This window comes from Strongylocentrotus purpuratus, unplaced genomic scaffold (genome assembly GCF_000002235.5).
Source record: "Strongylocentrotus purpuratus isolate Spur 01 unplaced genomic scaffold, Spur_5.0 spur5_scaffold_16, whole genome shotgun sequence".
NCBI lineage: Eukaryota > Metazoa > Echinodermata > Echinoidea > Camarodonta > Strongylocentrotidae > Strongylocentrotus > Strongylocentrotus purpuratus.
The window spans coordinates 8,177,779-8,200,700 of NW_022145601.1; the positions used below are offsets into that span (position 1 = coordinate 8,177,779).

Below are 22,922 nucleotides of genomic sequence, written 5' to 3' on the forward strand. Positions count from 1 at the left end.
CAACATGTACTTTGTTTCTATAAAACCTTTTATTTTGTTTGGAAATTTCATAACATTTTTATAAAATCTATGATATTAGACTCAGTAATTATTAATACATATATTCATTTTTATAATAGATAATTTTAAAGAAAATTTGTCCCTTTATTCAACTGTCATCATTCCTATTCCTTGTCTCAATTCATTTTCTTTCTAGCTGTCTCCTCATTCTCATGAATACTCACTTTTTCCTATATTTTGTCCCGATTACCTTTATGATGTATATTATATTGTGCGATTATCTTTTGTAATGTATGTTTATTTTGACTATATATCTTTATGATTTTGTATGTTATTGTATCTAAATGTTGTTATGATGAATGAAATGAATTTGATTATCTATCTATCTATCTAATAGATCTTGCAAGAATGGTGCGGCCGTTCTGTGATCCGTTCCTGCGTCAAGCTCAGTTACCTCCACGCCCAAGACATGATCGAGAACTGGGAAGAGAAAGGGGACGACATCGTGCTTCCAGAGATCACCAACGGCTTCGGCAGGAACGAGGTGGCTCAAGCTGTGCTCAACATGCAGAAGGTACCTCATAGATTCAATTTCGTATGATCGTTCAGTTTGGTATGATCGTTCATCAAACACACGTGCAATAGTGAATATGCACTGCACGTAGGTCAAGTCACAATGGGATAATGAACAAGACTTGTCAAGCTCCCTTAATAAGCAGGCACCTCAATACCTACATGATTGTTTGACCCTATACATGTACACCCCTCGCGGGAACCTTCGAGCCTCCAGTGACCCACTCCGTCTTACATACAGCATCACACAGAAAATAGCTGGAGATTTTCACTATAACTGCATCTAAATATTGGAATAGGCTACCTTTAATACTCTGGCAATCACCATCTGTCTCTTCATTAAAAAAAGGACTTAAAACATTTCTTTTTTGTAATCCAGATTTTTAGGATTTTGTAAGTTTTCATTTTCATTTTTTGTAGGATTCTTCTTGTTGTAAGTGCTTTGGGTTGCTCTGGGAAAAGCGCAGTATATAAATAATATCTGGCTCATTTTAACTTTACAGAGTGCTGTTATTTTGCCCATGTACCTGTTTTCTCATTGTAGTAAAATGGGAAATAAATGATTTGAAATTGAAATTGAAATTGATTTGTTCATCCATCAGATCTGTTATTTTTTTCTTGCCTGACAGATTGCTTCAAACCTACGCAAGAAACGTTTTGATGGTGGTGCCCTACGACTCGATCAAGTGAAACTACAGTATTCATTGAATGCAGAAACCACACTTCCCAATGGCTACTCAGTCTACCAACAGAAAGACAGTAATAGGTAAGAAATTGTCATAATGATAATAATAATAATATAGAGTATATGTAATGCGCCAACTCCACATGACTAATGTGTTCGAGGCGCAATGGAGAAGAAAAACTACAGGTCCACGGAAATACACACAAAAATGAACATCAACAATGTGAAAGTAAATCTACTGGAAAGCCGCTTTGAACAAATAGTTATGTGGGCATTTTTAAAGCATTCTACACTTGAAATATAACAAATATCTTGTGGCAATTGATCCCATAGGTAAGGTCCAGCATGGGCAAATGACCTTTCCCCAAATTTAGTTCTGGAAGCTCTAAATAAAGAGTTCTGGTGATAAAACAAACAAACACAAAGTTATATTCAAAGATGCAAAGAAATCTCACAAATAAAATTGACAAATGCATAAGACCTCTTTTGAAGAAAAAAAGGGGAAAAACATATACAGCAACAGGCTGTTTGACCTTTAATGTTACTATACATGTAGATCTGTGCACTTTTCCTTTTGTAAAGGACTTATCGTTGACATAAATTGTTATTTTGCTGATTTTTTAAATTGTATTTGACAATATTCAATTTGTAGACATGTTTTCATGTATTTCTTATTTTATCTTTGTATCCAGATTGGTTGAGGAGTTCATGTTACTAGCCAACATGGCGGCAGCTCACCGAATCTTCAAGGCGGAACCACAGAGGGCGTTTCTGAGGCGACACCCACCTCCCAAGGAGAAGATGATGGACGACCTAGCGACGCTCTGTGAAAGTCTTGGTCTGGACATGGATGGAACAACAGCTGGAAAGCTTCAGGTGAGGTTCAACAAAAATGTGGAATGCCGGGTAGATTCTCTTAAAGCCCCACTGCACTACTTATAGCTACTTGCGCCCTCTATAAAGCAAACAATGCCTCATCTGTGACCATTGATCCCCATGATCCACTTTTTCTTATGTTAATTGAGAGCTGATTCAATGACATAACCACCTGTCAGTGACCATGCAGGGAGGTCGAATCCCTCCTGGCCAAACTAGTGCAGAGGGGCTTTAAAGACATGATCTCTGAAGATTCTTTGTGCATTGCATTATAGTTTGCGTACACAAGGCTTGATGGAATTACCAATTGATGTACATTTACATGTTTGCAGAATTCTGACACAAACACCACAATTCAAGATCCTACATGTACATTGCACTTAACAATTATGGAAAGCCGTGTTGTAAAACTTATTTAAACAGTCATAAAATGTTGATTCAAATCCTTCATATTTTCTATTATCGAGGAGATTTCTCAAGTTCTTGATGTGGAATTTATAAAAAGTCTAAAATACTTGAATTTTTGCTTTTGAATATATTTTTTTAAAGGCTACAAATGGCTCCTCATAATGTTTAAATCCAATTCAGAGTTAAGTACGACTTAGGAGCTTTGTGAAAGACCTCTTGTTGTTTTTATGCCTCCGTTACGAAGTAGCCGGAGGCATTATGTTTTCGGGTTGTCCGTCCGTCCGTCCGTCCGTCCGTCCGTCCGTACGTCCGTACCGTCCGTACGTCCCGTTCTCGTGATCGCGTTATCTGAAGAACCGATTGATGGATTCCTGCCAAACTTTGGTCATGTATGTATCTTGCAGAGCCGATGAACTGAATAGATTTTGGGGTCACGAGGTCAAAGGTCAAAGGGCTCATTACCGTATTTGCCAGCGTAAAGGCCGCACCGCCGTATAGGCCGCACCCCCAACTTTGACATTTCGTAGAGGAAAAAAAAAAAAGAGAAAAAAAAAAAAAAAAAAAAAAAAAAAAACGAGAAAAAAAAAACGGACCAAACAAAAAGATCGTAATTTTCTTGTAGAACACTCTCTTTTTTTTTACAAACTATACCAATTCATCAATATTCTTATAAATCAACAAGAAGTTAACCTCAAAAATGATCATAATTTAGCAGATCTTCATCGACTTTTAAGCTAGTACTGTATCGTACGCAGATTTGGTATCCTACAATACCCCTTCCTCGATGTGCGGTGTAATCCGAAATAGCATTTTTCGACCTGCGCAGTTGCGTTGCGCGGCAGCTACCTCTTTAAGTAACGGCCTGTCCCTTTGTTTACTTTTTGGCGATGCAATGGTATGGACTTAGATCTAGATCTATCGGCAGATTTTTTTAGAAAAATAAGTTTTTTCGTCTTCATGTCAACTATGCAACATAAAATTGTCGGTAAGTTGTGTGGAGTTATTCTAGAATTGTCCTGTACCGTTGTCTAGTCATGCTACCGTTCCTATAGTCCCATACGTGCAAATGGACGTGATGTTTTGACCGCTGAATTTTGTTGTTGTTGTTGCGTATACGCCGCACCCTGACTTTTTGATTTTTTCTCACCCGAAAATACTGCGGCCTTTACGCCGGAAAATACGGTATGTATGCAAAAACAGCTCATGATCGCGTTATCTCAAGAACCGATTGATGGATTCCTGCCAAACTTTGGTCATGTATGTATCTTGCAGAGCCGATGAACTGATTAGATTTTGGGGTCACGAGGTCAAAGGTCAAAGGTCACAGGGCTCATTATGTATGCAAAAACAGCTAGTGATCGCGTTATCTCAAGAACCGATTGATGGATTCCTGCCAAACTTCCTGCCAAACTTTGGTCATGTATGTATCTTGCAGAGCCGATGAACTGATTAGATTTTGGGGTCACGAGGTCAAAGGTCACAGGGCTCATTATGTATGCAAAAACAGCTCGTGATCGCGTTATCTCAAGAACCGATTGATGGATTCCTGCCAAACTTTGGTCATGTATGTATCTTGCAGAGCCGATGAACTGATTAGATTTTGGGGTCACGAGGTCAAAGGTCAAAGGTCACAGGGCTCATTATGTATGCAAAAACAGCTAGTGATCGCGTTATCTCAAGAACCGATTGATGGATTCCTGCCAAACTTTGGTCATGTATGTATCTTGCAGAGCCGATGAACTGATTAAATTTTGGGGTCACGAGGTCAAAGGTCACAAGGCTCATTATGTATGCAAAAATAGCTTGTAATCGCATTATCATTAGAACTGACAGATGGATTACTATTTAACTCAGGACATCTTGCAGAGCCAATGAACTGAGTAGATTTTCTGAGAACCTGTTAATGGATTATAATGAAACTTGAATTTGAAAAATTTCTTCTGTTTTGGTTTGTAAACTTGCTCTATGACGGAGGCATCATTTTCGACTGCGCGCAGTCGAAGTTCCATCTAGTTTAAAATTAAGTTCACTCATGTGATTGCTAACACCCGTTATCGGTTAAAGTGTCAAATTTCCCACAATAAAGTGTCTTTAAATTGACAGGCTTTTTTTTTGAGGGGGGAGGGGATATTTGACGGTATTGCCCCAAAATAATCGCCAAAATTTTAGAAAAGGGCAGTATGTTTATATATATTATATAAACAATCACCTATTACCTCCCAAGATAATTAGTATAATTCATTCACTTTGTAATTATTATTATCAATAGACCAGTTCGTAGTTAGCACATGGGTCATATGACCCCAAATATCCACATATCTTTTAAACTTAGATAAATCCAACTTTGTGCCTTTTGGAATAAACACAGCTAAAGTCATGGAAGTGATTCTTTGTTTGCCCTCTTCAAAAGATTATTTCCACCTGTGTTCAAAAAAATGCATCACAGGTGCATGCATGAATAATGGTTACATAACTTTCGTGAGCATGTATCCAGTATTAGTCTCAGTGGGTTTTACAATTTTGTTCAAGTGACCTTTATCTGCGCAAGCTCAGATTGTATCTACGAACTGGTATATTACAAGTTCGCGAATGTCATACAGTTTCCTTCAAATTTTTGTTTTTCATCCCTTAGGCTTCTCTGAACAGGTACTGTACATCAGAAGAACAAGCCAAGTGTCTGCTGAAGGTGCTGACTGTCCTCTACTCTAAACCGATGCAGGTGAGCTCAAAAATCCTGTGATGCACCACTTTGGTTTACATATACATGTATATAACCTCTTCTGCGGAAACAACACTTTCGAGAGTGAAATTTGACTTAAAATGCTTGATTTGGGCATGAAATAACTACTGTAGATATCAATGTCATGATAGAGGTAATGGTTATTGTTTCTGGAAGAGAGAAGAATACCTTCATAGTTCAAACGCAATGTTCAAGATTTCTTAGGGGGGGGGGGGGGATTAGGTTGGGTGGTATACTATACCAATAATACACAGCAGTGAGGGCATTAGTAAGAATTACCCACACAAGGTACCTTTGGAGCAGTCTAACACCCAAGGCGATAGCCGAGGGTGTTTGGACTGTTTTGAGTGTGGGTAATTTTTTTTAATGCCCAAACAAAATGATGTGTATTATTTGTTTCATAAAATGATGTTTTATAACATGATTTTACTAATGACTGGTCATTAGTAAAATTACGTGTTAAGCAAAATAAATGCATGGCATCCTGGTACTTTTGTGCAAAGCATAAGATGCACTGATATTTCTTGTTAGCACAAAGTCCTTCATACTTCAATAATGTAACTTAGTGACTCAACCTTGCTGAAAACTCTCTATGCTTTATGTAATTATATTTTTCTGCAAAAATGCAATATTCTGCAATATATGTATATATTTTTAAGGAGATTTTAAATACCATATCATGTGTGAACAAATCTTATAATCTTGATTATCTTGATTTTGTTCTTATTTCCGTTATACAGAAAGCGAGATATTTCTGCTGCGCGAGTCTAGAGGATGAGGAAATGTATCGTCACTATGCACTGAACGTACCGCTGTACACTCATTTCACATCTCCCATCAGAAGATACCCTGACATACTGGTACATAGAATGCTCGCTTCATCTCTCGGTAAGTGCACAAACAGAATGTGTATTAAGATGGATAGATTCTCCAATATTAAGTCCAGAGTCCAGACGCGTGTTTCACAAAGATCTGAAGTTGAACTTATCTCTAAGTTGGACTTAAAAATTATGGAGAGCCATTTGTAGCCTTAATAAAATATATTCAGAAGCAAAAATTCAAGTATTTTAGAATTTTCATGAATTCCACATTAAGCGCATGAAATCTCCTTGATAAGAGAAAATATGAATGATTTGAATCAACATTTTTATGCCTTTTAAAATAACTTTTACAAAATATTTTTAAAGATGCCAACGGCTGTCCATAATTGTTAAGTCCAACTTAGAGATAAGTTCAACTTAGGATCTTTGTGAAACACCCCCAGGTGTTGGCATGATATTATGTCACAGAAAGTGATGAAGAAGAGAAGGTTTGTGCTTTAAATCCATAGTTCAAAGATGAATAGATGCATCAAATATGGATGGATGGATAGATTAAGATATCTAGAAAGGAGAGAAAAAGAGAGAGTGAGAGAGAGATGGAAATAACGATAGATTAATTAAAAAGATGGATATATCAATAGAGAGGAGGGAACTATAGATAGAAGGATGAATATATAAATAAAGAAAGATCAGTAGAAAAAAATTAATAGACACATGAAAATGTATAGTGTGAGTGTGAAAGAAAGAGAGAAGAAAGAAAGAAAGAAGGAAAGAAAAGACCCATCGGTTATTGACTATTGTAATTATGTTTATACCAGGGTGTGGTCCTGTAATGGAGAGAGACCAAGGGAGACTATAGAGGCAATCCGTGAGGTGCAATAATGCTTCCTTAGACATTTCCCAAACAATGTAGATTTTTTACACATAGACTTCAATAAACGGGTGTGGCCCTTTGGGGGGGAAATTAAAGCCTGTCTGCACTAGTTTGGCCAGGGGGGATTAGACCACCCAGTGTGCTCACTGACAGGGGGTTATCTCATCAACTCAGCTCTCAATTAACATAAGAAAAAGAGGATCATGGGGGACCAACAGGCACCACTTAGGCATTGTTTTCTATTTAGAGGGAGCAAGTAGCTACAAGTAATGCAGTGGGGCTTTAAGTTAAAGTCTCAACTCGTGTATGGAACTCATGTATGGAAGTTTATCTTATTATACCAGCATGTGGTCCTGTAATGGAAAGAGACCCAGAGAGACTGCAGAGGCAAGCCATGAGGTGTAATGATGCCAAGGATTCAGCCAAGGAAGTGTCGGATAAAAGCAGTGATCTCTTCTTCTGCCAGTTTGTCAAGGTTGGTCAAATCATTGTCTTGTTTTGGTTGTTTAAGGTGGAGTGATATTGATATAAAATTAAAGATAATCATTAATTTTCAGCTTATACTGCAATTGAAAATGATCTTTGAACAACTGGTAGTAGCCTTATTTTAACAAAATCTGTGTTCATGTTTTTTTCATTCCAGCCATTGTTCTTTTTGTCTGTATTCATATTTTACTCTCTTTCTCCATGTATGTCTGTCTGTCTGTCTATCTCTCTCTCTCTCTCTCTCTCTCTCCCCTTCTCTATCCTACTTTCTCTCCTTATCTCATATTTCTTTCTTCTCTTATTCATCTCTCTATCTTTCTCTCCCTTCCTTATTCATATTGCTCTCTTTCCCTCTCATTTCCCCATCTCTCTCTTTTGCTTTCTATCTATCTGTTTCTCTATCTGTTTTCCTGTCTGTCTCCTCTCTCACTTGCTTTATTTGCTCACTCACATTTTATGTCTGTATCATCTGGTTCATATGTTTATGGCGTTCCTTTTCATTTATTCTTTTTTTCTCATTTGATACCATCATATCTATCTCATATACATGTATAATAGGATACAACAAACTCTTTTGTCTTTCTTGTTTGATTCCACAATAGCTAAATATATGTATGAAACTTCTTAAATGGACAATTTATTTGAAAGCTCCTAAATGCTAGCCATCATGATTTCACCATGAAACAAGGTTCATAATAAACCTTAACATTTTGAAAACAAGATCCAACTTAGATGCTGCTTATAAGTATCGGCTTGCATGGTGATGTATATATACAGTAGGTTTACGGTTGCAACATGTGTGAGAGGGGAGAGGATTGGGGAGTCCTGAAAAAGACTGTCGGTAATCTTTCTTTCTTGAGTTATCTAACTTGCAATTTTCTTTTCATTCAGGAATGTGGACCTCTGGTTGAGAAGGCCATTGTCATGGCAGTGCTAGATCGCTCATTCGATGTCCTCATTATCAATCTTGGACAAGTGAAGAGAGTCTACTGCAATGTAAGTCAATACGTACTTTCCTTAAAGGGATAGTTGAGTTCTTGTTTCAGACCGCAAATACCTTCAAAGTGTATGGTTATTGCTCTTTTTCTTATTTAGCACATTTTTAGTGCCCTTTTAGGACCTAAAATTGCTATGAAGGTAAATTTAGACCCGAAATGCATGAAATTTAGCCAATACGATTATACCAATTCAGCTCTACTTTAAAAAAAATATGGTGACTGTTAATTAATTAATTACTTAATAATAACAATACACGGGCCAGCTGGTCGTATAACCAACAACAAAAAAGCCAACAAAAAGCAAACATCTGCATTGGCTGGAATATTTCCTACAAGGCGCTATTTCGTTTTTTCAATGGCTAGTTCAAATTATTATCTAATATTTGGGGTGGTACACAAATATTAGAAATGGGCCACAAGTTCTGTCTTGGGCTATTTATTAAGAAGAACTGACCCTTTAAAAAGTTCATTGTTATAATTCCTCACTTAAACCATGAATGAATGCTCTACAGTCTCTTAAAAGCAAGATCCTGCTAAGATCCAAATGGGCCACACGTTTCGCTGTGACCATGATTTGTGGAATAGTTATTGGGGATTCCATTAAACTTTATTGTGAGCGAACTGTAGGGAACTGTGACACATTATGCATAGAAGTTCCTTAGAAAGTATCTTTGAAAGTTGTTATCATTTGTTGTGTTTTTTGTTTTATTTTATATTAATGGCAGGCTATACCTTTGAAGAAGTTAATTGCAGTTCCGATTGCAAAGTACTATGAGCTAACCCTGGAATGGGAGGATGAAGCAGGGTCAAAGGGCGTGACCCAGGTCATCAAGATGTTTAGTCAGGTGACCGTGGAACTCACAGCCGACAGAATGCCCGGGAAGTATAAGGTAGGACAGGGGAGCTTCTCATAAGGGCGTTGATGTATCTTTGTTTCCCGTTGAACTCTAATTTTTTATCTCATTCAAATATGATATGGTAATCCGCCTAGGAAGAGAGTGCTATGGTGAAATGAAAGGACATACAAGACTAGCTTTTTTTTCTTCTTCAACTTCATGTGACATTTATTGATGCATTTAAATATTAAAAAAAAGAAGATGAGGATTTTATGCATCATTCAGAAACTGCATAATAACATAAATAACACTTGCATACACATATCACCATTAAAGGGGCATGTTCCCCGTATTCCAGAGGGCGCTCAAAATATGTCAGGCTGGCGGACGGCGCTATAGCTGCCTGTTGACACCAATAGAATACGGCTCTTACGCAGATGGCATGCTCCGATAACTACATGTACACTGGCGGGAACGTGCCCCTTTAATGTCCCTTCAGTAATTTCCTTATTGTCATGTATTCCTCTGTTATGTACATTAGCGTGCTGAGTGGATGTTACTAACCCTTCCATTTTTATGAGCACATTCGGTTTTGCCTTTACCATTTCCCGGACAGATTTTATTTATAGGGCTAAATTGATCACATGTTCTTCAAATTGGCTACAATAATTTTTTTTTTATTGCTACATTGTTCCGATAAAATGTAATGTCTATAAGAACAATATTTATGTGTACAGAGAACAGACTTTGTCAAAAAGTTCAGAAAATTGCCAATTTTGATTGAAAATGACGTTTCAGAGTCTCTCAATTTGTTGCCAATTTAAAGAATTTAAAGCTTATTTTCCTTTTTAAAATGCCTGGCATGAAATGCAATATGGTCATGCAAGAAAAGTGGATGCAAGGTATGCAGAAATGTTTGCTCTTTCTACTCATGTATCAGGAGGGTGTTTCACAAAGACTAAGATTAACTTTAAGTTGGACTTAACTATGGCAGGCCGTTCATGCCACTGTATGCTTTCACCATTTACTGGCAATGGTCTCTCAAGGGACGTACAAATCATGGTCACACATCTACAGAATTTAGCTTTTTTGATAGTTCATTATTGAAGGAAAAAATATTATCTAAAGATCATAATTGAGAGACCAATGGTGAGAACAACCAGTGGAATGAATGGCCTGTCATATTTAAGTCCAACTTAAAGTCGATCTTAATATTTGTGAAACACTCGCCTGGTATGTTTTTTGGCAATCTGAAACAAAAGTTATTGAGCCAATCACAAAATGTGGAATTATTGTCCCGAAACGGTTAACAAATATTTTTTCATTTCTTTTACCCTTTTTCCCCCTTTTTCAGGCTGTGCTGCAAAGGCCGTGCAACTCGTCATAATTAGCAACCAACTCACCCACGAGGTATCCCTTGCCCATGTTTATTTAATGCAGCTACAATGCATGTATATGCTGCACCTTGTACATTCTACTCCCGACTATCTAAACAAATGATGCCATACCCACTGTCGTTTTGACATTTTATGTATTCTTCTTGAGCCCTTAGAAGTACGATAATAGCATGGTGATGATAATACAGTCAAACCTGCTTTAGTGACCACCTGTATAGAAAGACTGCATCTTTTTGTTTCCCTTGAAAATGGTTTCTCATTGAAACATGTCCTAAAGTAACCTGTACGTAAAGACGACCTGCCTATAAAGACCTCTTTTCTTGTCTCCTTTGGGTGGTCTTTATAGACAGGTTTCACCGTAGTAGTAATAGCAAATACCCTGATGAATTAGAGTATTTGCAATGCATCAACTTTACATCACTAATTTGCTTGAGTCTGTTCTTAAAATAAACCTTAAAGAAGAGAATTACATGCATAATTTACAAGATTTTATGGTATGTCTTGAAACCTGATATTTGATCTGGTTGAATTTAAGGTATGACACCACATTCAATGATACTGCCAATAATGGATTTTTGTTGTTGTCACTACATGACATGTAATCAGACATCTAGAGAATTACCCTGAGGTTCTTTAACTGATTGCCCCTGGGAATTGGGTGCTTCATGTATCCTGCGGGAACTAGAATTCTTCAATAATAATAATAATCAATTTTTATATAGCGCGTAACACTTTACAAAGTATGTCCCTGTGCGCTTAGAAAGAAAAGCAAAGAGATAAATAGGATGCTGAGTTCCTTTTACTTGTTTACAACAATTGAAATAAATGTATTTTCAGGGTGGACTTGAACTTATCTAACTCAAACCCAAATGTCTTTGACATTATTACTAGTGACGTAGCTATAGGTGCTCACAACAGTAGAGAACAATCTCTCTTTTTCTTTCTTTACCATGCCTGAATTCCAATTATTTTATACTCACATGACAGGGTAACATGTAGCCATACAAGCTTTGCTTAGAGAATTTGGTTACGGATTCATATTTTTGCTCCTATATGTGTGATGCATGTTTAGCAGGCTTGATGATATTGTGTGAGATTCGTTTGTTGAAAGACCATCTTGCCATCCTGCCCGCTCTGCCACTGTTCATGCACATGTATGTAGACATATTAAAGGTTGTGTCAACAAGTGGTGTTTAGACAAGTTTACACACAATTAGATATACGCTGAATGGGCCTTTGTGGGTAATTCTACAGTGTTTGGCAACATGTCCTGCCGTATTCTCCTGGAATTTTCAAGTCAAGGTTTTATCAACAAGAGGACCCACTCACCGAACAAGTACCTTAGTCAAAGTATAGGATGCCTATCAAATCGACGAAGGAGAAGAGTATGTCCAGTTCGATCCATGGATAATGATGTCTCCTTCAAGCTGATAAAGAGTCCAGAGTTCTATTGGGTCCTAATGGGTACTGATGGTATAGACCCATTGCATAATTGTGGTGATAGGTGATGCGAATGGTTAAAAGGGCTGTAGCATGGGAAATACCGGTTGACGCCATCTATGTCTTCTTTGGACAACTGCATATAAACAAATGGACTTGGTTAACTGGGTCAGCGCGCGCTAGCGTTCGCGAAACAGGTCGAAGTTCTCCTTACGCTTCGGCTTTGCGTATGTTGGATGGACGTGAATACGTAGGCCTACTGCGGTCGCATAGTCATATTAAACTTGATTGTCCCTGAGTGAGGCCACGGGAAAGACATGTAGTCTCGTCATGCTACAGCCTCTTTAAAGACCCATAGTCATGGGTGGTTATGGGAAATTTGACACCATTCGGATGTTTACACAATAACAGGTGTTGTCAATCACACACACAGTGTGGTCCTCACCTTTATGATCAACAGTTCACCTATGATATTTGAAGGCAAGATTCAAAGAAATTTTCTGGTGGGTCACATTTTCACTGCCTGGGAGACCTGAGCACACTTTAATAGGTGTCAGCCATTTGTGAGGCATTACACATGAATACAGATGACTGTGTGGCTTAAACATGTGGCTGTGTGTTTTGAACTGTACCAGTTTTGGATTAAATCTGTTGCGCTAAAGAAAAATGAGCATCATATAATTATAACGCCTGTTATTTTCATACACTTTACTAACAACCTTCTCTTAACATTCCCTTTAAAAAGCGGGGAAAATCATTCTTTTTTTAATACACAGATGTAGCATAGTTTGCCAGACGGATATCGGTATGCAAAGACATCCATGTTTTGGTGATGCTTGTAAGATGATATAGATACTCATGTAATTGTATGATATTCTTTAAGAATGGCTTCCTAGTGCAATGCGTATAAAAGAGAATATATCTGTTCATTTTTATTATCTAAGTCAGTCTATGTTTTTATTTGTAGTAAACGAAAACAAGAACTACATGTATATATCATATTTTGATTGATGTAACTGTATTACTCGATAGTGCAACCACAATATTACTGGTGCTATACGTTGTTAACACATCAGTCTTTGAGAAATTTGAGTTATTTTTATGGACTCTTTGACTGAACTACATGAATGTTTTACTCCACTGCAATTTTTTGACAATTCTATATATTTTTGTGGACTTGAACATTTTCTAGCTAATTACAGTATTCTTAGGATCATATATTAATGAACTTCAGACCGAGTATGCCATAATGCATTTATTATTAAAGCTAAATGCACTTTTTTTCTGAAAAGAAAGCAAAAAAGTAGGTATTAATATCTTGATTGAATAAGAAAGTAGTTTGCAGGTCTTTGAATTGTAGAACAAGAGTTAATGATTAATGTACTATGTACTATTGGAGGTATTTGGACTTTCATTGACTAATGATGTACAAACAAGATATGTGAATATTATAATTTTTATTATTCAGTATTGCTTGTCAAAGTTCTTTCATGAATGTCAAATATTGCATTTATTAACTAACTGTTGATGTATTGAACCACATAATTGTACTTAGTGTTATTGGAATGCATTGATTTAGAGACGTGAAGTTGATGTGAACTTAAATAAAAATACATTAGAGAAAAAAGAGAAGAAAATCCCTTATCTCCTTTAATACGGAGAGGGAGGATAATGAAATATTACATAAAGGCTGTATTCAGAGGCACTGATTATATCTTAATGTCAGAAATATTTTTTTTGTGAGGGTTTAATCAAATTTCAGATAAAAATTAGGCAAAAGTGTAAATAGTGTTGAATATGCAAAAAAACTCTAATGACAGTAATTCCACTTTTGTCTTGCTCTGCATCAAAAGGTGTTATATGAAGTGAGATGAAATATTTCCCGTTTCATAATCTAAAGAATCATAATCATTTATATTTTCCAGACACACGTTTCTTTTCTATCAGCTTTTGCATGTATGTAGGCAATTTACATATTTCATCAAATCTCTAGCTTAATGTACCTGGAAATGAAAGGGTATCATAATAATTTTGTTCAAAGATATGAATTTTCCCCCTTCTAATTTTATATGAATAGAGTTATTGTGCAGGGTATTAATTAATTTTGTATATTTGAAGACTACTTTCAAGCTTAAATTGTTCCTGCAGACTTTATGTGTTTTGTAATGGCTTTTTGAATTTACATTTGCTCTTTCAGAGTGCCATAGGATATTGAAAGTTGGTTGGTTGGTTTCTTCCTGATTGCTAAGAAGCTTTTGTTAGCTTGTAAGAATCCAGGGGACCAACAGCTTTAACTCCTCTCCAAAGGACTTGGTAATGACGATAAATGCTCTGTACCTTGTAGAAATAATCCCGATGGCAGCTCATCATATAACCTGCCATCGGGATTATTTCTATGAAGTGAGGGATACATTTAGGATACCTGCTACAACTAATGAAAAAGTTTAAAAGGAATACACAACATGTAAGGTTAAACGAAAATTATTGTGAAGTCTCTCTTGAAAACATGCATGTATGGTGCATAGGAACTTATCAAGTTCTGTTTGTCACTTTTCCAACCTTCTTCCATGAAAATTAATATACCACCGAAGCATAATTAATCTTCTTCAAAATCCGTGATGGGGTTTATCTTTATCGTCTTCTTGATTGTCTGATCATCAGTATTGAAAATGATTATGATGATGGTTTAATTTCTTTTGTTTTTTTGATTTATGGCTTTGTAACAGTTGTTGTACCTTTAAATTGAGAGCAGGAAGCGAATGAACAAAGACAAGTAAATTGGACAAATCACCTTTTGGGTAGCCAGAAGGGCATACATTCAATTTCATAAACAAAATTAATGTCTTTCTAGCTCTCCGTAACTGATTCACAACATTCTGTAAAATTCCATAACAAATTACAGAAAGTGATTTCCTTATCTTTGCTTTATATATGTGATTTGAATATCTTCTCTCTTCCTCATCTTCTTGCTTGTTTAATTAAATATGATGCTAGTATTGACCCAAAGGCAGAAATTGAAAAGTAGAACCATTATGACTGAAGAATTGCCAAATTGGCACCAGTATTTCTTTTGTCTCCAACTTACTGTGCAAATCATAAGTGTAGATGTATGATTACCTTTAGAGAATGCAGTTAAACAGTACTTCTGGAGAGAAACTGTCTCCGATAAAAAATGTAGAACGTAAAATGTACAAATATATGTATGTGCAAATGTATATAATGTAACATCTGAATGTATATTATACTGTCTGTATGTCTGTTTATGTGTGGTAGATGGTAGATATCATGTGGAATGTCTTTTCGTATCCCAGAACCAAGTATTTACAGAGGTTTAACAGGTTCTGGCACCAATATAAACGCTCCTTTCGCGTATGATATGATGCAGAAAGGTACACTGGGGCTTTAAAAGAAATATTACATAAGCCCAATGCTCTTCACATTTCTGTATGTCATTATCAGATGAATATTACTGAGCGCAGTTCCTTTTTCGTCCCGATCACTCAACACAACAATCATTTCCATACATGTTTAAAAAACAAAAAAACAACAACTGCTGAGCTAATTGCGGCAGTTTTCAATGTTATGTGTGAACGAGCTTGAAGTAACGGAAGATGTAAGAATATAAGTTAAAGATGAATTTGGAATGCTGAAGGTCAACAAGAAAGAGTAAATATGAGATCTCATTTTGATTTTATTTGATTGCAAAAGGGTTGGAAATATACAGGGTGTTGCTCAATCAGCCCTCCTTACCCGTACAGACTTGGTCAGAGATTGCTATTGATATCTGAATGTGCTAAGGTCCATATGACCTGTAGACGGTGTTGTTTCATTATGTTGCATAACTTGTATCCCGGTCATCTAAGGAGGAAAAGAGGGTTGAGTCTGATATCGACCCTGTTGAGAAAATGACAACGGTGTTCAATGAAGAGGATTTAACCCTTTGCCTACTGAAACTGAGTGATTCCTGTATATAAGCCTATGGCAATTAATGAATTCAGTAATCAACAGATTAATGTATTGTCTGTCCGGTATTCCCTACATTTACCCTAGCTGATCACAATTTAGTGATCCATTATAACTGTCCCTCGTATCATTATCTTTTTGTTTTCTTCCACATTAAAAAGCGGAAAAAGGAAGTTTGTATTAATCTAAATGTACATTGTTGATGTAAACATTTTTGTTATAGCTGTTTGCAAAGTATTTTAGTTTTTCATGTACAGTAGAAATAAATGTTCATTTGAAAAATGAATGTCAATGAACTTAGTATGTCTAAACATCAGAGATGCATTAGTTATAAATGCTACTTTGTTTTACATTTTTACATTATTTGCATTTTTTCTTCCGGTATGAATTGTCTATGATTATCCCTTGCTTTTGTAATTTTTAATATTAGTTATAATTGGAAGAGATATTTTTAGGGTATTGTACCATTATTCTAGGGTGAATATTTACTTCTGAAAAAGCAAGACATCAGAAAAGAGTAGATAAAAAATGATTGCCTCTGAATGAGTTAACAGAACATTTAATTCTATAAGTTCAGAAAAGGTGAAAATAAAGTTACAATGTTTTACTAATAAGATTTATGGTTAGTGAATGAGAAATACAGTTGTAGAAGTAATTTGTTATACTTACAAATACCGGTACTAATCCAGAATGAGTATTAGATGAGTACTTTCAGTTTTGAACCAAGTACATTTCATTTGCCAATTTCATGTGGTGTTCTTACAATAGTTGTTCTTGCCATTATATTCTGTTTATTACAAAATATGAAATTTCCTCTTGAAATTGATTTGTTCCAGGAGTCCTTCATATGGTATGAATTTTATTTGTTATTTTGAAACGACAAGCTTGTAGACTAATAATGTTGAAGTCTTTCTTTTTTAAAATGATTTTATGAGTGGATATATTCAATACAAGGCTATAGATTATAAGTGTTCTCTACATTTGAATGAGCAGTCTGCAAAGCAATTAAAGCGCTATGCAAACGTAGTTGAATATGACTGAATTTTATTTCATGTAGTTTTCTATAATTGCAATTTTACGGTAAGTAACGAGCTATTTTGTGCAATGTTAAACTTGTATTAATATTTATTCTAACGTAATGTACAGCATAAAATGCGTGCAGAGAACTTTGTTTTTTGTGTGAAATTGGCATAATTGTCAAAAGGTATGATTAAGTGATAAATGGCCCTCACAATTGGAATTTGTGATACAAGCAAACGGTTTTAACCCCCCCCCCCAAAAAAAAAAAGAGTCTTGCGCGACGCCAGGAAGATGGTTGTTGCTGATTTTAAATATTTAGAACCTTGTCAGATGAAATTTACGATCTTGTATTGCTTGCCCGTTTGTATGCTTGCTCGTTGTTCTAGCAAAGCCCTTGGTGAATGGGCTAGATGAGGTAAAGTCGACCCGACTTTGATGAATGAAGCTGTCATTTTAATCTGACATGATATACCCCAGTCACACCGCCACTCCGAACCCAAACTGATCGCTTCCTTGTCATTGTGGTAATGTAATCCAATGTATATTAATCAGTCTCTTGTTGATATTGTATATTCACCTTTGACACATAATCATCATTGTGACATGCCAAATGAACTATGTAACTTAATCAAAATGTCAAAAATCCAATTCTTTACTCTACCCACAGAAAGATAATAAAACTTTGTGACCTACTAAAGAAATTTTTCTCAGTGTTTCATCATTTAACAAAAAATGTCACTATGGTAATTGTAACATTCTGATTTTATTTGTAGTATGCACAGTTTATTGTGACTTTACAATATGACTTAACGTCCTTCTGCACCTTCCAAAGCAGTTTCGAAATGATTAGCCTTTATACAGTGCGTCCCAGAAAAAACGAAACCGAGAATTATCGATGTTTTATCATAACTTAGTCACATTTATAATCGATAAATGACACATATTTGGAAAGCTTAGATCCTTCTCTTTCATTTCATGCAACTCATATGATGCATATTTCACGCATGGGTGATTAAAATGAATTTGTAGAGAGGAAAACAAAAAGTAATTTGGCGGACGGTATCTGAGTTTCAAAGAGTAAATCACATTTCTAAAAAGCTGAGTTTCTGCCCTTTCATATGACACCTCAATCAGGAAAAATGAGCTAGGAATAACAAAGTTCTGTTTGTTGAAAGTAGTGCTTACATTTCCATAATTTTATCAAACGAATGCATTTTCACTGACTGCCTGCTGTATCAACAAGCAGAATCGACACAAGACGTAACTCCGTTTCGTTGACAATCAGCCATGCATGAAGTCTTTCGTCTATAAGTGTGCATCTGCATCTTGAACCTGTTGGACGCATCTCAAAATACTTCCGAGTTGAGCGCTGCGAAACTCTCTGTCTCTATGACGATATACAAAGATATTTAATTTTAGCTCTTGAAGTAAATGGACGCAGCTCGAAATATTTCGAGGAATGCGTTGCGAACTCTCTGTCTCTACGATGACAAATGAAGAAAATACATCTTAGCACTTGGACTTGTTTGACGCAGTTAGAGATATTTCGAGGAGAGCGTTGCAAACTCCTTGTCTATATGACGATATATAAAGGGATCGAATCGTAGCTTTTGAACGAAACTCTCTGTCTCTACGATGAGCTTTATGGCCCGGTCCCACTGGCCGACGGACACAAAACGTATGCATAAAGGACACAGCGGACGAGCAAAATTTCGGGGGTGGCTCCATCCGTTTTCATCCGCTCTAGAAATGGACAAAACTTGCGAAAATTTGCGAAAACAGAACGGAACATAACGGACGTGGGTAGTATGTAGCGGGGATGTTAAACGGATGTTCATCGGAAGCCTAGAGGATGAAAGCGGATGGAAGTGGATGACAGCTTTGAATACTTAATATACGAGATGCATACGCTTACATCCTTTCTATTTCCGTGCTACTAACGATGTATAGACGTTCCATGTACCTTATCTTTCCTCCCTCTTTCCGTTTTCAGCTGCAGCGGATGTGAGTTGCGAGGATGCCCAGAGGATGCAGAGAGGATACAGCGGACGTTTAACGGATGATAACGGACATAGAACGTTTGTTGCTCGTATTTGTCGCGGATTAACATCGTACACGGCGGAAGTTCATCCGTTCTAAAAGTTTTGTGCAGCTCAAAACTTTTTGCGCGGATGAAATCACAGTGGACGGATGCTCGACGGATAGAGCGTATGAAACACGTATGCAATGAGTACACAACGGATGCAAAGCGTTTTCCAACGGATGGCAAGATTTTTTTACGTTTTACATCCTCTTTGCATCCATAAGTGCAGTGGGACCGGGCCTTAAGATGATATATGAATGGAATGAATCTTGGCTCTTGAAGTTAACGGACGTAGTTTGAAATATTCCGGGGAAACCGTTAATAAACTCTCTGGTAGCGATGATATATGAAGTGAATACATTTTAGCACTTGAATTTGTTTAACGCAGCTCGAAATATTTGGAGGAAGGTGTTGCGGAACTCCCTATCTCTATGATGATATATGAAGGGATTGAGTGCGGCAGCAATAGCTACTGCTACCGGGAAACAAAGATTTAGATACACCATTGATGCTTTGTCCGCTAACGGCGTTACATGAAGAGTGAAGAACACGATATATGGAGACCAAAAGAATGCAAGGACACCGACTATAATGCCAGTTGTCTTAACCGCTTTGAGCCTGCGCTCCAACGCTGCCGGTGCGACGTGGTTATTTTGACCGTTGCTTGTTTGAATCGCTATGGCTCTTGCCTGCTTGACAGCGATTTGCATTATGTGGAGGTTGGAGACGACTATCAAGAACAGTGAAATGACCAAAAATGAATCGACGGCCAAGCAGAAGGCTACGAACCCAAAGCTATAGCGCGGTTCTCCTCTTTCGCGGTTGGCATTTGGAACTTCGTTTAGGTCAATGTAACCGCGTAATACGAGAAAAATCAGACTTGAGGTCCAAATGGACGCTATCGCGTAACCAACGCGTTTTGGAGTAACCAATGCGGGATATTCAAGCGGTTTTGTTACTGCGACGTACCGGTCTACGGTAAGGGCAATAATGTGGAGGAGTGTACTCGAACACAAAGTGAAAAGTGGTAACACTAGCAAGTCCGCCATGATAGGGTACCACTTCTTTTGCGAGAATGCTGCTGGGTAGGAGTTAAGAGCAAGAGCCAAACTTGTCATCATATCATTTACTGCTAGACTTGTTAGGATATAGTTCGTCGGCGTTCGTAGATTGTAGTTTTTGTAAACGGCCAAGAGGACGAACAAATTCCCAATGATGATGAACGCTGCCAGCACAGCGATAATTGTCAACATCAGCGCAAAGAAAAGCCCACTGTCGTGCAGGTTTTGGGAATAGGTTAAATTCATAATTTTACCTTATTCTTTCCTGGTAAAACAATCTACTCTCCTATCCTTCTCAAATGACGATAATAACATTTATTATTTAGCGCCTCTCTTTCCGGTGTAAGCCATTAGAATGCTCAGAAAACTTTTCCGAGTTCCGTCGCGAATCAAAATGTCTCGTGATTATTTATGATGGCAAACTCCTTCCCGATCGATTTTCGTGCCAGACATCTTTTAGACACGTCACCAGACTCGACACACACCAGTGGCAGTGCCTTAACCGATAGTTCACGCAGGCACCGACATGGGCAGTCTGTTCGCTACACGTAAATATATAAAGCTTGCAGCATGCTGGGTATTTTTATCTGGTTCACTGGATAAATATCAATCTTACATCCGTGTGACCATTCAAGCTATCATCTGATGACGTACATGTCCGCGAGAAAATATAGACAATGATGCGTAAGAGCCGTGTCCCATGCTGGAGTCCGGGTTGCTGAAACTCTTGAAACATATTAAATACCTCAGAGATATATCTTTCTTTTGCTCAATCTCCCCTACTCTTCGACTTAAAGAGCTGAAGCAGTTCCTGAAATCATATTCCAGACAAATAAAACTAAATTAAGTCAACATTTTCAGAACTCGTCCCCTTCTTTTGTTAATCCTGGATCAGTCAAGATGTCAATTTCACGAATTGCGAAAACACAAAATCTCCTGAATAAAGTAGGGGTCTGTCCTTCACGCGACTTTCACATATTTTGTCTGATTCCGAAAATTAATGATACTGGATCATGAACCTGTCGGAAATGTTTTGATGATGGAGCGAGGGCATTAGCAACATATACGTGCTACAACACGAAATGATCCATGCTCCTTCCCCTTCCCTCTGTAAATTAGTACTAAAAAGTTGATCTTTAATCGCTTGTCAGAATGCTTAGTGGGCGCTTTTCAAAAGTAATTATACCTGCGTCAATCATTTTTTTATTTTGAAAAACCGAAGTTTAGTTCATGTAGTTCCTTACTGTAACAAAATTGTGCATTAATATAAGAATACACAATACTTTGACTTTCTCGTGTCTTTCATACATGTTTTTATCGAGACCTTGCGATAGAAGGTTTTTTAATATGTAAAAACCGTAACAAAAGCAGTGTCAGTCAATCCATTCCAGTTATTAAAAATCAATCATAGAACTTCATTAGATGTCATTGCATATCAGTCCTATAGTATCGCTTTCTCATAGTCTTTTCTACTTTCCTCATTTGAGAAAAATATTGATACTAGCAATATCTCATTTTACGTTCGTAATATAGGTCCAAAGGTCTTACTTATTCATAGTGAAAAGATGTTCGTTCGCTGACTACCAGAGGGGCATTAAATCATAATGTGGAGTGTGTGCACGTGGGTGTGTATGTGCGTGAGGAGGAGAGATATATATTAATATGAAGTATACTTTGCAGTTACTGAGTCTTCGCCAATCATTTTAAAGAACCAAATAATTTTAGTTCTACATCCAGTTTCTCTTGACCATATCAGTGCTTTTTTTTTTTTTTTTTTTGGTCTCGAAATTTGAAATTTTGACATTTTTTTCGTAGGGGGGGGGGGGTTAAGGTCACTTTACGTTAGCCGTGGGCATAATTTTTTTTTTAAATTTAAACAAAAAAACGAAGGGGGGGGGGTAGTTTTTTTAGGGGGGTTTACACTTATAGAAATACCAAAGGGGGGGGGGGGTTGAACCCCCCCCCTGCGTACGCCCCTGTATCCAACAACCTGACACGAGTTAATAAGCGTGGTGACTCTTATTTGAACACTTAGTCAGTATACAATCGCTCACATTACGCGGTGTATGGCAGGAATTGTATGAAACGCTGTCCGGAGATGTTCCATTTTGGTTTTGCCATCGGCTCGTTCATTGGACTTACCAGAAATCAAACAACATTCCATTAACACATGTTGATCTTGTTAATGTGCAGATATTACCCAGTGAATACTTTTGCCTTAATTAGCTTGGCCAGTCCTGTTTCGTGAGACATTCAGATTCATCGCCATCCATGAATTTGGATCTCATCTAGCTAGTCTATTTAATTGCATTTTAAAGAGTATCATCACAATGAATGAAAGTACGGAACCAGCTCTTTCTGCAGGTCATCAATTTGCTGGCAAAATAGTTGTCATGGTGTGTATTACTCCTTTCCTACCTTTCATCGTCGTCAGCAACGCTCTGTTAGTGCTAGCAGTTTACAGAAATTACAGCCTCCGAACACCAACAAATGCCATTATTGTGAGCCTTGCTATCTCTAATCTCCTCGACGCCCTTGTTGGGATTCCACTGTATGTGCATGCAACCGTCTTTAAATTCGATGCATGGTGCTTCGCTGAAGAAAATACTCCTAATTATGCTCTACCCCTGAGTGCATTATCTGGTGTTTCGTTTTGTCACA

At 37.1% G+C, this 22,922-nt stretch overlaps 2 protein-coding genes across 2 annotated transcripts in view; one reads left to right on the forward strand and one right to left on the reverse strand.

The window, feature by feature from the left end:
- Positions 1-17,814, forward strand: part of LOC589477 (DIS3-like exonuclease 2) — a 33,328-nt gene extending 15,514 nt beyond the window's left edge. Inside the window, exons 17-25 of the mRNA XM_030986697.1 lie at positions 398-574; positions 1,203-1,339; positions 1,951-2,134; positions 5,175-5,261; positions 6,023-6,170; positions 7,322-7,452; positions 8,355-8,459; positions 9,187-9,351; positions 10,652-17,814. Of these exons, the coding sequence (XP_030842557.1) occupies positions 398-574; positions 1,203-1,339; positions 1,951-2,134; positions 5,175-5,261; positions 6,023-6,170; positions 7,322-7,452; positions 8,355-8,459; positions 9,187-9,351; positions 10,652-10,684 (1,167 nt within the window). The 3' untranslated portion in view covers positions 10,685-17,814. The remainder of the gene's footprint in view (positions 1-397; positions 575-1,202; positions 1,340-1,950; positions 2,135-5,174; positions 5,262-6,022; positions 6,171-7,321; positions 7,453-8,354; positions 8,460-9,186; positions 9,352-10,651) is intronic.
- Positions 17,815-19,446: 1,632 nt separating this feature from the next.
- LOC115924767 (histamine H2 receptor-like) lies at positions 19,447-20,485 on the reverse strand. The gene has a single exon (XM_030987585.1). The coding sequence runs from the start codon at positions 20,451-20,453 to the stop codon at positions 19,563-19,565; it is 891 nt and encodes a 296-aa protein (XP_030843445.1). The 5' UTR covers positions 20,454-20,485; the 3' UTR covers positions 19,447-19,562.
- Between the last annotated feature and the right edge of the window lie 2,437 nt (positions 20,486-22,922).